This window comes from Eptesicus fuscus, chromosome 22, assembly GCF_027574615.1.
Source record: "Eptesicus fuscus isolate TK198812 chromosome 22, DD_ASM_mEF_20220401, whole genome shotgun sequence".
NCBI classification, from domain to species: domain Eukaryota; kingdom Metazoa; phylum Chordata; class Mammalia; order Chiroptera; family Vespertilionidae; genus Eptesicus; species Eptesicus fuscus.
The window spans coordinates 994,833-1,009,025 of NC_072494.1; the positions used below are offsets into that span (position 1 = coordinate 994,833).

General features: G+C 59.8%; 1 protein-coding gene across 2 annotated transcripts in view; it reads right to left on the bottom strand.

The window, feature by feature from the left end:
* Window positions 1-14,193, bottom strand: part of CARMIL1 (capping protein regulator and myosin 1 linker 1) — a 74,150-nt gene that overhangs the window by 14,792 nt on the left and 45,165 nt on the right. For both annotated transcript variants that reach the window (XM_054711517.1, XM_028153948.2), the window contains exons 19-29: window positions 13,657-13,756; window positions 13,516-13,570; window positions 12,606-12,778; window positions 11,800-11,868; window positions 10,271-10,364; window positions 9,767-9,865; window positions 9,248-9,376; window positions 8,314-8,445; window positions 7,407-7,582; window positions 5,395-5,482; window positions 4,595-4,744 (exon numbers count right to left, since the gene is read on the bottom strand). In XM_054711517.1, coding sequence (XP_054567492.1) covers window positions 4,595-4,744; window positions 5,395-5,482; window positions 7,407-7,582; window positions 8,314-8,445; window positions 9,248-9,376; window positions 9,767-9,865; window positions 10,271-10,364; window positions 11,800-11,868; window positions 12,606-12,778; window positions 13,516-13,570; window positions 13,657-13,756 — 1,265 coding nt within the window. The remainder of the gene's footprint in view (window positions 1-4,594; window positions 4,745-5,394; window positions 5,483-7,406; window positions 7,583-8,313; window positions 8,446-9,247; window positions 9,377-9,766; window positions 9,866-10,270; window positions 10,365-11,799; window positions 11,869-12,605; window positions 12,779-13,515; window positions 13,571-13,656; window positions 13,757-14,193) is intronic.

Sequence of the window (14,193 nt, forward strand, 5' to 3'; positions counted from 1 at the left end):
AGCAACACGCTAAATCTTCGCAAACGAAACCACAAAAGGAAACCCTAACGACAGGCTGGCTCCCTTCTCACCCTGAGGCGCAGGCGGCGGCCGGACAGTGAGGGTGAAAGGCCTCGCCCTGCTCTCCAGGGCCCAACGCAGCACCGTCTGCACGGCCCCGGAACCCCACCCACTGGGCCCAGTTTCCTAAGGGATTGGACACTCTCCGCCATGCAGTGCACGAGCCACACGCCCACCCTGAGGTGCGGACTAACCTGGCACCTCACAAACAACCCGTTACCTTCCGTTACACTCGCTTTTAACACGTGCTTCCCAGGCATCCTAATTAAAAACAAAACAAAACAAAACAAAACAAAAAACAGGAGCTAAACTGCTCCTCCCGCCACAGAAATAGGACGGAGGCGTTTCCTTCTCCGTTTTACCAAGTTTGCACAAAGAAGAATAAACAGCCCCTCAGGCCAAGCTCCAGAATCCCCAATTCCCTTCCTTTCCCGAGGTGAACAAACAAAATGAAAAGTCGGTTTTAAAAAAAAAGCAGTTGCCAGCAGATTAGTCAAGTTGTAAAGCGGGAAGTGAATGGTGATCCGATTTTCTAAACCTTGGAGAACAAGGAAACAGACCTGAAAGTTTAAGCGGCTCGTCTTTTCTTTTCTTTTCCCTCCACGTGGAGACGGTAAGGACGATTCCCCTCCTGAACGTCCTACCCTCTTCCCACCAGCACCGGCTCCCACACGGCTCAATGTCATACCCTCTTCCCACCAGCACCGGCTCCCACACGGCTCAGTGTCATACCCTCTTTCCTCCAGCACCGGCTCCCACACGGCTCAGTGTTATACCCTCTTTCCTCCAGCACGAGCTCCCACACGGCTCAGTGTCATACCCCCTTTCCTCCAGCACCGGCTCCCACACGGCTCAGTGTCATACCCTCTTCTCACCAGCACCGGCTCCCACACGGCTCAATGTCATACCCTCTTCTCACCAGCACCGGCTCCCACACGGCTCAATGTCATACCCTCTTTCCTCCAGCACCGGCTCCCACACGGCTCAGTGTCATACCCTCTTTCCTCCAGCACCGGCTCCCACACGGCTCAATGTCATACCCTCTTCCCTCCAGCACCGGCTCCCACACGGCTCAATGTCATACCCTCTTTCCTCCAGCACACGGCTCAGTGTCATACCCTCTTCCCACCAGCACCGGCTCCCACACGGCTCAATGTCATACCCTCTTTCCTCCAGCACCGGCTCCCACACGGCTCAATGTCATACCCTCTTTCCTCCAGCACCGGCTCCCACACGGCTCAGTGTCATACCCTCTTTCCTCCAGCACCGGCTCCCACACGGCTCAATGTCATACCCTCTTTCCTCCAGCACCGGCTCCCACACGGCTCAGTGTCATACCCTCTTTCCTCCAGCACACGGCTCAGTGTTATACCCTCTTTCCTCCAGCACGAGCTCCCACACGGCTCAATGTCATACCCTCTTTCCTCCAGCACCGGCTCCCACACGGCTCAGTGTCATACCCTCTTTCCTCCAGCACCGGCTCAATGTCATACCCTCTTTCCTCCAGCACCGGCTCAGTGTCATACCCTCTTTCCTCCAGCACACGGCTCAGTGTCATACCCTCTTTCCTCCAGCACACGGCTCAATGTCATACCCTCTTTCCTCCAGCACACGGCTCAGTGTCATACCCTCTTTCCTCCAGCACCGGCTCCCACACGGCTCAATGTCATACCCTCTTCCCACCAGCACCGGCTCCCACACGGCTCAATGTCATACCCTCTTCCCTCCAGCACCGGCTCCCACACGGCTCAATGTCATACCCTCTTCCCACCAGCACCGGCTCCCACACGGCTCAATGTCATACCCTCTTCCCACCAGCACCGGCTCCCACACGGCTCAATGTCATACCCTCTTTCCTCCAGCACCGGCTCAATGTCATACCCTCTTTCCTCCAGCACCGGCTCAATGTCATACCCTCTTTCCTCCAGCACCGGCTCCCACACGGCTCAGTGTTATACCCTCTTCCCACCAACACCCGGCTCCCACACGGCTGGGGCGTCTGACAGTCACCGCTTGATTCGGGAGCTGCACCATCTTGGGAAACCCAGTCTTGTCAGCCGCTGCTGCTCCGTCCAGGGCTCGCGGAGCGGGGACAGGACAGCGTCCGGGGGACAGCCAGGCAGCGCAGAAGCCAACGGACACAAGGGCAGAAATGAGGGCGCCGGAAAGAGCAGGGCGGCCCCAATACTCACATGCGTGCAGCAGAGGGTCTCCATGCAGCAAAAGGAAAGAAGAACCGTGAATGGAAGAGGAAACAGCAAAGGCATTACAAGGACGGGCAGAGGCACCATTCGCCAGCAGACAGAGGGCCACTCGCAGAGCCTGAGGCAGGGAGGAGGCCACACGGGGGTCCCGGGCTGTCACGAGCAGCACACGGGGGTCCCAGGCTGTCACGAGCAGCACACGGGGGTCCCAGGCTGTCACGAGCAGCACACGGGGGTCCCAGGCTGTCACGAGCAGCAGCATGCAGCAGCCTGAGCTCCGGGCCTCTGGGAGACGTCACCCACTTGCTCAGCGGGTGCAGAGGGCCCCCGGCCGACCCTCTGGGGACGGAGACAGCACAGCTCCGGGCACCTGGTCCTGGCCAGAGCTGGTCCGTAACCAAGTGGGGACACGGTGCCTATGGGCGTGTGTGAGCGTCCCCGCGGGGCCTTGATGCCCGTCTACGCTCCCTGTGCACGTGAGGGAAGCAGCTTTGCATCCCCGCATCGTCACAGCCTTTCGGGGAAGGGCGGGAGGCCCCGTTACCAGGACACCTTGCCCCTGGGTGGGAGCTGCCCGCCCCGCCGAACCTCTGATGCATCAGATGAAGTGGTCATGACAGGCGGGCGGGCCTCTTCCTGACGTTCTGAAAGCGTGCCCAGGGCTCCTCAGCCGTGAGTGGAAACAGCGGGCCTGCCGAGAAGGGGACCCCACGCACCGGCACCGGCACCGGCACCGCCGACCCGACCTGCTTGCGGGGAAGGCCTCCCTCAGCACCGTCCCGCGTCCCCACCGCCAGACTTCTGACTTCCTACTTTACTAGGCACTTTTCTCCAAACGCACCTCTTTTACGACCCAGTACATTAAGTTAGAAACAGGATGGAAGGAGGAGACATTAAAATACATATTCCAATACTCCTACATGGGGTGCAATTCAGACTTCAGCCCCGTTAACTGGTTAACTACAGACGCAAACGTGAGAGAGGTTCAGGTTAACTCCCACAGACAGTTTAGACTTCCCTTCTCTTTCTTTCTATTCTTTCTCTCTCTTTTTTATTTTTTGGTTAATCCTCACCGGAAATTTTTCCCCCATTGATTTTTAAGGGAGGGGGAAAGACAGAGAGAAACATCAATGTGAGGGAGACACACGATTGGTTGCCTCCCACACACCCTTGACTGGAATCAAACCAGGACCCTTCAGTCCACAGGCCGATGCCCCAACCACTGAGCCAAACCAGCCAAGGCTCCCTGCTCTCTGAAAGGGTCATTCAGAGACAAGCACTCTGCCAATCATTCTAGCGAGGGGGCGGAGCCTTCCCATCGGTTTGGCTCCTAAAGCGACAGGCAAGTAGAATCACGTTCCTACGGCGAGGAGAACCATAGCGACGGAGAAGTCAAATATCCGACGGCCGGGGAGCGGGTTCCTTCCCGTGCACTGTCTCCTCGCCACTCAGCACCCGCCCACACCCGGAGCTGCTGCGATCTCAGGAACCACAGACGGTGACGAGGGAACCACCAGGCAACACTGACGGGCAGAAGTGAGAACCGCCTCCCCACCCCGAGGAGAGGACAGCCGCAGCTCAAAGGCCTGGGGGACGCTCTTTCCTCAGAGCGGCTACCGCAGGACGTCTACGGACAGGGCGGGTCCTGTCAACACGCCTGCGCTGTGACCGAGGCACATGTGCTGCGGTGATGAGGTGCACGCGGACGGCTCGTTCATCACTGTCACCAGCCCCACAGCCCCAAGAGGCACGGTCCAGGTGAGCCAGGTGTGGCAGACGCACGCAAACAGCTGCGTGGCAACCGGACGTGTCACAGGTTTGACACGGCTGTTCCCCAGGGGAACTTCCATTTTGCGTCACGGGAGGACAGCACACACACCTTTTACTTGTGCTTCTGTGCACATATCCATCTTTCTTTGAAAAGAGGTTTTTGTTTATTAAGAAACCGAATATTCTTTCTTTTTTGTTCATCCTCACCCAAGGATGTTTTTCCACTGATTTTTAGAGAGAGTGGAAGGGAAGGAGAAAGACAGAAGCATTGATGTGAGAGAGACACATGAATTGGCTGCCTCCTGCACACGCCCGACCAGGGCCAGGGCACCTGGGACCCTCCGGGCCATGGGCCGTGCTCTATCCACTGAGCAACCCAGGCCAGGACTGAAACTTAAGTTCTATCAGCCTCACTTACGGCCTCTGTACAGCAGCACATCTCAAAGAATCGTCTCCGGGGGGAGTTTTATTTGGTCTGGGTTGTAAAGGTGAGATTTTTTATAAAAACCAACAGCCAAGCCGAGGGGTTCGACAACGGAGTCGCCCAGCGCGCGTCTTACCACGCACGTGTCCAGGTCCTCCAGGCGCTCCAGCTCCGTGAGCTCCTCCACCGCGAGGACCGGGGGCCGCGCAGGCTTCTCATCCACGGGCTCCGCGTCCACGGCCTCGGAGGCAGGGAGGGCCCGGCCCCGCCGGCTGAAGTGGTCGGACTGGAGGGTCAACACGGGACACATCAGCCACAGACACGGGCAGCAGGGGGCTGGCCCCGAAGAGGGTGCCGGGGCTGTGTGGGCATGTGGGGTGACCGCTCTTTTTTCTTTTACTTGATCTCAGAGAGGAAGGGGAGGGGAGAGAGAGAAACATCAATGATGAGAGCCCTGGCTGGTTTGGCTCAGTGGCAGATCGTCGGCCCGTGGGCTGAAGGGACCCGGGTTTGATTCCGGTCAAGGGCACGTGCCTCTGTTGCAGGTTCAATCCCCGGCCCTGGTCAGGGCTCTTGCGGGAAGCAACCAATCGATCTGTCTCTCTCAATGGGTGTTTCTCTCTGTCTCTTCCCCTCCCTCCCACCCTCTCTGAAAATCAACAGAGAAATATCCTCGGGTGAGGATTTAAAAAAATAGTAAAAATAAATTTAAAAAACTTTTTAATCTCTCCACATCCCCCCACAACGCTGACCTGCATGGTGGACGGACAAGGTTTCGGGGCGCCGTCACTTGGGCCTTCCCCTGAATCCCCTGGGAGAGGGTCCAGACGCCCCCGATGGGCCGAAGGGACGTGGAGAGGAAGGAGGGGGCTGGGATCTGCACGCGTGAAGCCGCAGACAGAGCTCGGAGAGCCGCCCGCGAGGTCCGGCGCTCACCAGTCTGTGATGGCAGTGCGACAGGGCGTCCAGGAGCTCGTCCACGATCCGGTCGGACAGGAAGGAGGCCACGGTCAGCTTCACCTCGCTGTGGGCGGGGCCCGAGAGCACAGCAGCGTTTTAATTTAGGCAAAGGGGGGAGTCACCCACCTGACGCCGCGTTCATCAGGTCCACCAGACGGCGCCCGCTCTGTACCGACGGGAGGGAAGGAAGTCTGCACAGGGCCCCGGCTTCCAACAAGAAGCCGCGGACACTCAGGTCATCGACATCCTTCGCCATTTCAACCTGCCCTGCCAGCTCAGCCTCGAATTAGGCAGACACGAGAGCATCTGCATAAAGGCCAACCAACGTGACGGGGGCCACACGGACCGACGTGATGGGGGCCATGTGGACCACGTGCCAGGAACAAGCCACCCACTGACAGAAATGGAAACAGCCTGGCCACAGCGAATGAGAGAAGTCGGTCTGATTGAAGTCACTGGGGCCTCCCATTAAAAACACAGCTTCCTGCGTCCCACCCCGAGCCACAGAGCAGCCGGGGATCCAGTGCTAACGTCCTTCCTCCCCTGACCCTCCTACGGGTGTCTGGGGCTCTTACTCCTTCCTAAAGCCACAGAGCCGGTGTCTCTTTCCTCCCTTCCTCCTTCTGCCTCTCGTGTGAGGAGGGTGGTTTCTCTCTTTCACATTTCGGCTCCACAAAGGAGCCTTAACTGTGCATTTTACTGCCTCAGATCGCTCTGTCGTGTTGACACTGGGACTGCACTCACTCACCGACTGAACTTCCATTTTGCACAACATTCAGGGTAATGGTCCGACTTAACCTACACATGCACATGGACAAGCGAGTGCATGCATGTGCACACGGTGTGTGAATGTATGTATGCGTACATGTGTGCACACGTTTGCAAATGTGCATGTCTGCGTGCGCATGTGCGCTTGCGTCTTGTACTCAGTACTGTGCACGCTAAAAAGCCCAGTGAGGACCCGGTGACATCTAATGACCTCACGCCGGGACTACCATCTGCACCATCTTTCAGAGCCGGCCGTTCCCCAGGGAAGTGGCCATGTTAGAGGGCGTTTGCGCGACTCTGTGAAGCCCCAGAGAGGACTTGCCAGCAGCTCCATCGCTGTGGCGGACGAATGGAGGGCAGGACATTTCCCCTCCTTAGTGCTGCGGGGCTTCGATAAAAAGCCCGAGACTCCGGTTATGGGAGTAGGCACACAGCCAGGAAGATGCAGACCATAACCTCGCTGGCCCGTGGGGCCCTGAACCCTCGCCAAGTCCTTTCAAATTTCTCGAGTCCTCTCAGCCCCACTACAGCTCAGCCGAGAAGGCGCGGAAACCTTTTTCTTTTTAGCACAGAGGACGCTGCGTCCCAGACCGAGACCGAGCCGCTCCTGCAGGGCCCTCAGCCCTCGGTCCCGTCACCCGCCTTGGAGGGTGGCCTTGGGCTTCTGGATGGCGATGACTTGATTCGGGGGTGGTTTCCCCTCATTTTTCTGGCAGGCTGTCACTGAGCGACATCGCTATGTTAGCACAACGCCCAACTTTTCAGAAAAAAGCTGGTGTGTCTGCCGCCCCTCAATGTTCTCATCAACATTCAGAAACAGTTAAAATGGAAAGCGTCACGTGTCTCTGAAGCCGGCTCCTAATCCTGTGATTCTCCGAGTGAGAAACGAGTGAGAATGAGCTCAGCTTCCCTGTAAGGCTCCTGATCACTGCAGTCTCAGCGCAACGATCCAGGAAAGTGCATTGCTGACCGCACCTTCTCAACGTTTGTATCTTTTTTTAAAATATGTATATACTTTTTAAATATATGTTTTCATTGATTTCAGAGAAGAGAGAGAGAGAAACATCAGTGATGAGAGAGAATCACAGATTGGCTGCCTCCTGCACGCCCCCCACTAGGAATGGAGCCCCCACCCGGCACGTGCCCTGACCGGGAATCGAACTGTGACCTCCTGGTTCACCGGTCGACGCTCCGGCACCGAGCCCACCGCGGGCGCCCACCTGATCTTGTTGAGGATGTCCACGCCCGACTGCTCCAGCAGCACGTTCTTCACGAAGGTGCGGGGCACGGAGAGCTTCTCGGAGCTGGCGTGGATCAGGTCCTGCCGGATGTGGGCCTTCCTCATCACGTTGGGGCACAGACTCTCGGCCGCGTCCACCATGGACTCCAGCAGGGCCTGCAGCGCAGCGCAGTGAGGGCGAGGCGACACGGGGCGCCGCCGGTCAGCCTCCGCGCTCAGCCTCCCGTGCTACGTCACGTGTAACCACAGAAGACGGGTTTCCCGAAAGCAGGCCCCTCTCTCTGCCTCGCACCAGACACGGGTCATTCCCTCATCAGTGGGGCCCGTCCTAGGTCAAGGTCATGTGGAGATGTCCCATCAAAACCAAAATGGAGCCCTGGCTGGTGTGGCTCAGAGGATAGAGCGCCAGCCTGTGAAATGCAGGGTCCCGGGTTCGACTCCGGTCGAGGGCATGTCCCTCGGTTGCAGGCTCCTCCTCAGCCTGGGCCCTGGTCAGGGTGCCTGCAGGAGGCAACCAATCGATGTGTTTCTCTCACATCAATGTTTCTCTCTGTCTTTCTCTCTCTTCCACTCTCCCTCAAAATCAATGGAAAATATCCTCGGGTGAGGATAAAAAAAAAAATGAAAGAAATGGAATTAGATAGTGCAATCTCATTATAAGAAGTCATTCCAAAACATATCAAGGAAGCTGGAAAAGGCAGTCGTCCATGTTTGCCACCCGTGCGTGTGGGGGAGAGGCGAACGCACACGCACACACACACACGCACACACACACACACGCACACACACACTCAGCCTATCCAGCACAGGCAGCCGTGGCCCGGGCTGCTCTGACGCACAGCTAAGCCATGACCACGTCACTCTCCGAAGGAGCAGAAGGCACGAACCTTTAGTTGCTCGTCGACAACCCTTGTGACCTCCCCGGCCATGGACTCCAGCGTCTCCTGAACGGGACTGGACAGCAGGCCGCTGGCTCCCGCCCAGGACGCGCTGCCCACGTGGTACAGGTTTGGCAGGAGCTGGAAGAAAGGGCAAGAGCCTGTCCACAGGGAAGTGACCGTGGCCTGAGCACAGCGTCCTGGCGGGCGAGTACGAAGCGGGGAGACGGGAAGGAGTGGCCGTGCCCGATCGATGGCCCTTTCACAGATGAGTCCACGGAGGCCAGCTGGAGCCCACAGGGACCCGCACCCCTTGTGCCGGGTCCTCATGGGGCCTGAGGGGACCTGCCTGAGCCCCCGGGTCGCTCCCACTCGGAACAGCCACTGTGGGTGGAACTCAGTGGAGCCGGGAGCGGGTCACCCTCTGGGGCCCAGGTCCTCCCTGAGGGCTCCCGGGACCGTGCTCCCGGGGCCATGCTCCCGGCCGGCAGGGCCACTTGAGTCGTCACTCGTTAACTCGGCTGCCTCTCGGGCCCTTGGGACCCGACGCGTACTTTGTAAGCCCCGTCGGCCCCGTGCACCCACGGGCACAGAGCACGGCAATGATGAGCCAGTTCGCTCCACCACCTGACAGCAGCCTTGGCACTGGGCAGAAGCGGGCTCCATGGGTGAGCACGACCTATGAACCAGGAGGTCAGGGTTCGATTCCTGGTCAGGGCACAGGCCCGGGTGGTGGGCTCGATCCCCAGTGGGGGGCGTGCAGGAGGCAGCCGATCCATGATGCTCTCTCAGCATTGATGTTTCTCTCTCCCTCTCCCTTCCTCTCCGAAAACAATAAAAATACATGTTTTTTAAAAAGGAAGCTGAAACTAGTTTCTAACCCTGACATTTAACACACCATTTTCGTGCCTAAGACGCCTGCGCAGCCCGAGGTGAAACTCACCGTCTTGGAGTTCTTGGCGTCCCGCATGAGCCGCTCGGCCGACCGCACGTCCTCCTGGACGGCGTCTCCCCCACAGTTCCGCAGGGAGTTGAGGTGATCTTGGACCTTCACGCACATCCTGTCGATCATCTGCCCGCACGAGGGAAGGACATCGCGTGCCGTGCGCGGGAGGCGTCGGACGGAAGGAAACAGTGAGGACGGAATCCTCTTCCCCGGGACCCAGGAGGCGGCTCGCAGCGTCTCAATGCTTCTGCTGGGTAAGGAGCCCTTGGCCATTCTCCCATCCCCCGGGGAGTGACTGGCGGGGCCCTCCGTTCTCCGTCCCCCGGGGAGTGACTGGCGGGGCCCTCGGCCGTTCTCCGTCCCCCGGGGAGTGACTGGCGGGGCCCTCCGTTCTCCGTCCCCCGGGGAGTGACTGGCGGGGCCCTCCGTTCTCCTGTCCCCCGGGAAGCGACTGGCGGGGCCCTCGGGCGTGGCCTTGGGCGGGCGGGGTGGACGGGGCGGGGCGGGGGGACCCACCTGCTGGGTGGTGCTGGTGACGATGCCCTGTTGCAGGCGGTAGGCCTGCTCCTGCAGGTACTTCCTGGTCTCGTGGTTCCGGAGCAGGTAGTTTTCTATCTGGAAACAAAGCCCGTGCCTCTCAGGGTCACAGCGCGACCCCGTCAAGCACGAGTTCCATGTCCACCAGCGCCCCAACAGCAGGCCTGGGAGACGGGTGCCTGCCCTCACGGGGAAGCCCTGACCCAGAAAATGAACCATGACCTCCCGGTTCACAGGTCGACGCTCAGCCACTGACCACGCGGCTGGGCTCAGGGAGGAATGGGACTCGTGGGAACCAGTCACTGTCACGGCTCAGGAGCGGACGCAGCTCCCTCCCCCTCCAGGCGCTGTGCCCGGCGGTCCTGAGAACACAGGCCCATGTGAACAGCGCTGTGTAAGTAAAGAGCTGCTCGTATGTCGGACAGATGGACGCGGTTCCGTGCGAATGTGCATTCAAGGCAACCGGCTGCCGGCTCCTCGTACCTTCTGCAGAGCCTCCTCTGTCTTCTCGGGGTTCGTCTTGAGGGCTTGGGCAGCGTCGTACATGGGGATCGGCATGAATCGCAGCGTGTAGTTCCTACGGAAAGGAGAAAGTCATGTTTCTTTAAAAATAACCTACTGCCTGGCCGGCGTGGCTCAGAGGTTGAGCGTCAACCTAGGAACCAGGAGGTCACAGTTCGATTCCCGTCAGGGCACATGCCTGGGTTGTGGGCTCGAGCCCCAGTGTGGGGCGTGCAGGAGGCAGCTGATCCGTGATTCTCTCTCATCATCGATGTTTCTCTCTCCCTCTCCCTTCGTCTCTGAAGTCAATAAATACGTATTTTGTTTTTAGAAAAGAAAAGTGGTAGGAGTGGCTTCCTGCAGCGCCCCCCCAACTCCCCCCATCCCTGAGCCACAGGTCTCTGCCCTCCAGTCCCATCGGCCTGAGCCCACAGGCCCGCCGTCCCCACTGTATCTTCCCTCCGGGTCTCAGCTTCCTCTCACTCCCGGGTGCAGAGCTGCCATCACGGGACAGAAAGCAGCACCCGTGGAGACAGACTAAAGCCGCGGAGAGGAAGCAGCGTCAGGCATGTGCCCACGTACACTCTCACCAGGCCACGCAAGACCAGCTCGGCCCTGCCTCCCAAGGCCCAGCCACAGCTACGCCCGCCACACCCCGGGGCTCAGGGACACCGGGGGCTCAGGGACACCGGGGGCTCAGGGACACCCCGGGGCTCAGGGACACCGGGGGATCAAGGACACCGGGGGCTCAGGGACACCCCGGGGCTCAGGGACACCCCGGGGATCAGGGACACCGGGGGCTCAGGGACACCGGGGAATCAGGGACACCCCGGGGCTCAGGGACACTGGGACTCAGGGACACTGGGGCTCAGGGACACCCCGGGGCTCAGGGACACCCCGGGGATCAGGGACACCGGGGGCTCAGGGACACCGGGGAATCAGGGACACCCCGGGGCTCAGGGACACTGGGGGCTCAGGGACACCCCGGGGATCAGGGACACCGGGGGCTCAGGGACACCCCAGGGATCAGGGACACCACGGGGCTCAGGGACACCCCAGGGATCAGGGACACCCCGGGGCTCAGGGACACCGGGGAATCAGGGACATCGGGGGCTCAGGGACACCGGGGGATCAGGGACACCCCGGGGCTCAAGGACACCCCGGGGCTCAGGGACACTGGGGGCTCAGGGACACCCCGGGGCTCAGGGACACCGGGGGCTCAGGGACACCGGGGGATCAAGGACACCGGGGGCTCAGGGACACCCCGGGGCTCAGGGACACCCCGGGGATCAGGGACACCGGGGGCTCAGGGACACCGGGGAATCAGGGACACCCCGGGGCTCAGGGACACCGGGGGCTCAGGGACACCCCGGGGATCAGGGACACCGGGGCTCAGGGACACCGGGGGCTCAGGGACACTGGGGGCTCAGGGACACCGGGGCCTCAGGGACACCCCGGAGCTCAGAGACATCCGGGGTGACTGTCTCCAGGAGGAACCCACGAGCACTCACTTCTCCATGGCCACGGCTATGTCCTGGAAGCCTTGAGCGGAGATGTTGTTCTTGTCCCAGATCACCGTCCTGTTGGAAAGGGAACCACAGACGATGAGACACTCGGAGAGGAGGGACCAGGCCTCCGGCTGACGAGGAAGCTCTTGTGGGCCCGTCGGGTGCTTTCGGACGACGCATCACGTGATCGAGGGGAAATGGTGGCCCTCGCCCCGAGCCAGTGGACCCGGGACCCTGGCTGTCTGTCTCCACGGTGGCAGGTCCGGGGAGGAGGGGAGGGAGGCCAGGAGGCTGGGCTCACACCGAGCGGGAAGCCCCGTCACTCCTGCCGCCTCCCGGCTCTGCTCGCCGGGTCCTGCCACCAGCGACCACTGCCTGCCCCGCTCGGTCCCGGCAGCACCGACATGGGAGGAGCCCGGCAGCTCTCGGCAGGTTCCCCCTCCAGCAAACCTCTACCCAAAGGCTGGGAGGAATCACTGTACACATCTGGGAGCAAGCCCGGCCGGCACGGCTCAGTGGCTGAGTGGCGACCTATGAACCAGGAGGCCAGGGTTTGATTCCAGGTCAGGGCCCGGGCCCGGGTTGAGGGCTCAATCCCCAGTGGGGGGCGTGCAGGAGGCGGCTGGCCCATGATTCTCTCTCATCATGAATGTTTCTCTCTCTCTCTCCCTCTCTGAAATCAATACAAATACGTTTTTAAAAATAAATAAATCTGGGAACACCCTCTCGGTATTTTGACAAAGGACGGAAACTGTCGTGTCCCCCCCCCCCCGCCCCCGCCCAGGCCCCTGGGCTGGCCGGGCGCCCACCTGAGCTTGGTGTTGATCTGCAGCGCTTTGGCCAGCATCTTGGCGCCCATGTCGCCCATGGCGTTCCCGCTGAGGTCCACTTTGGTCAGGGACGTGTTGCTGCCCAGGGCGTTGATGATGATGGTGACCTCAGTCTTGAGCTTGGAGTCGGCGAGGGACAGGGACTGCAGAGGCTGCGGGGGAACAGCACACGGCTCGTCTCGGACGGAGAGCCGCCGGGAGGGCCACTGCACGGAGGCCTCCTCTGTAAACTCAGCCAGGAGACGCTGGGAAGGGGCTTGCGGTTCTGGCACAAAATGGACGTCGGTGTCAAACACAGACGGGCACCTCCCTCGAAGGAAAGCCGTGGGCGACACCGAGAGGCCGGTGCCAGCTGACAGGATGACATAACGAAGATGCTACACAACACCTTCCTAGACATAAAGATGGGCTCAGGCCCGGCCGCGTGGCTCCGTGGTTGAGCATCGACCTGTGAACCAGGAGGTCACGGTTCATTCCCGGTCAGGGCACATGCCTGGGTTGTGGGTTCGATCCCCAGTGGGGGGTGTGCAGGAGGCAGGCGGTCCATGTTTCTCTCTCATCGTTGATGTTTCTCTCTCTCCCTTTCCCTTCCTCTCTGAAGTCAATAAAAATATATTTTTTAAAAGAGATGAGCTTAGGAGTCAATCTCTATTGCTTTTCATCTATTTGTTACAATCTCCCTTTAATTCATCCTGAGTGGAATCAAGGGAGAAGCAAATAAGTTTTAAATGCCTCATCGCGTACCAAAGCGTAACGATTTAGTCCATTTTTTTTAGACGATAGAAAACGTGCACCCAGAATAAACGACGTGGAAGCCCCTGACTATTAACCCGGTGGAAAGAGTGAGAACGGCAACACACGACGCGGGCAGACGTGTAGAGCAGCTCACCGACTCCTCGTCCTGGATCATCTGCACTAGGCTGTCCAGCACGGGCGTCAGGTTCCTACACAGAAGGGAGAGGCGGCGGAGGTCAACCCGAGGCGTCCAGGAGGCTGTGCGCACCTCGTCGCATAGACACTCAGAACTTACTTGGGTTTCATGTTGGTGAAGTTCTTGCCCAAGGCCAGGTGCTGAATGGACCTGTTCCTGCTGAGCCACACGATCAAGGTGGAGAGGTCAGACTCCAAGCCTGGGGGGAGGGGCGAGGTCAGGACGCGGCCGATGGACGGCTCCCCGAGGGCCGGGGCCTCGTCTCCAGGGAGCGCTGTGCTCTTCCCCTGCCCTCGTTTCCCAGGGAGAAGCCCCTCCACTCGTCCTCCAGCCCGGCCGGCGGGGCTCGGTGGTTGAGCAACGGACTATGAACCAGGAGGTCGTGGTTCGATTCCCGGTTGGGCCACATTCCTGGGTTGCGGGCTCGATCCCCAGTGTGGGGAGTGCAGGAGGCAGCCAATCAATGATTCTCATCATTAATGTTTCTCTCTCTCTCCCTTCCTCTCTGAAATTAATAAAAATATGGACACAGACAACGGGGGTGGTGGGGGCCTGGGAGGGGCCGGACTAGAGGGGTCAATGGGGGGGAAGGGGGACTTGTAATACTTTCAACAATACAGATTAAAAAACAAACTC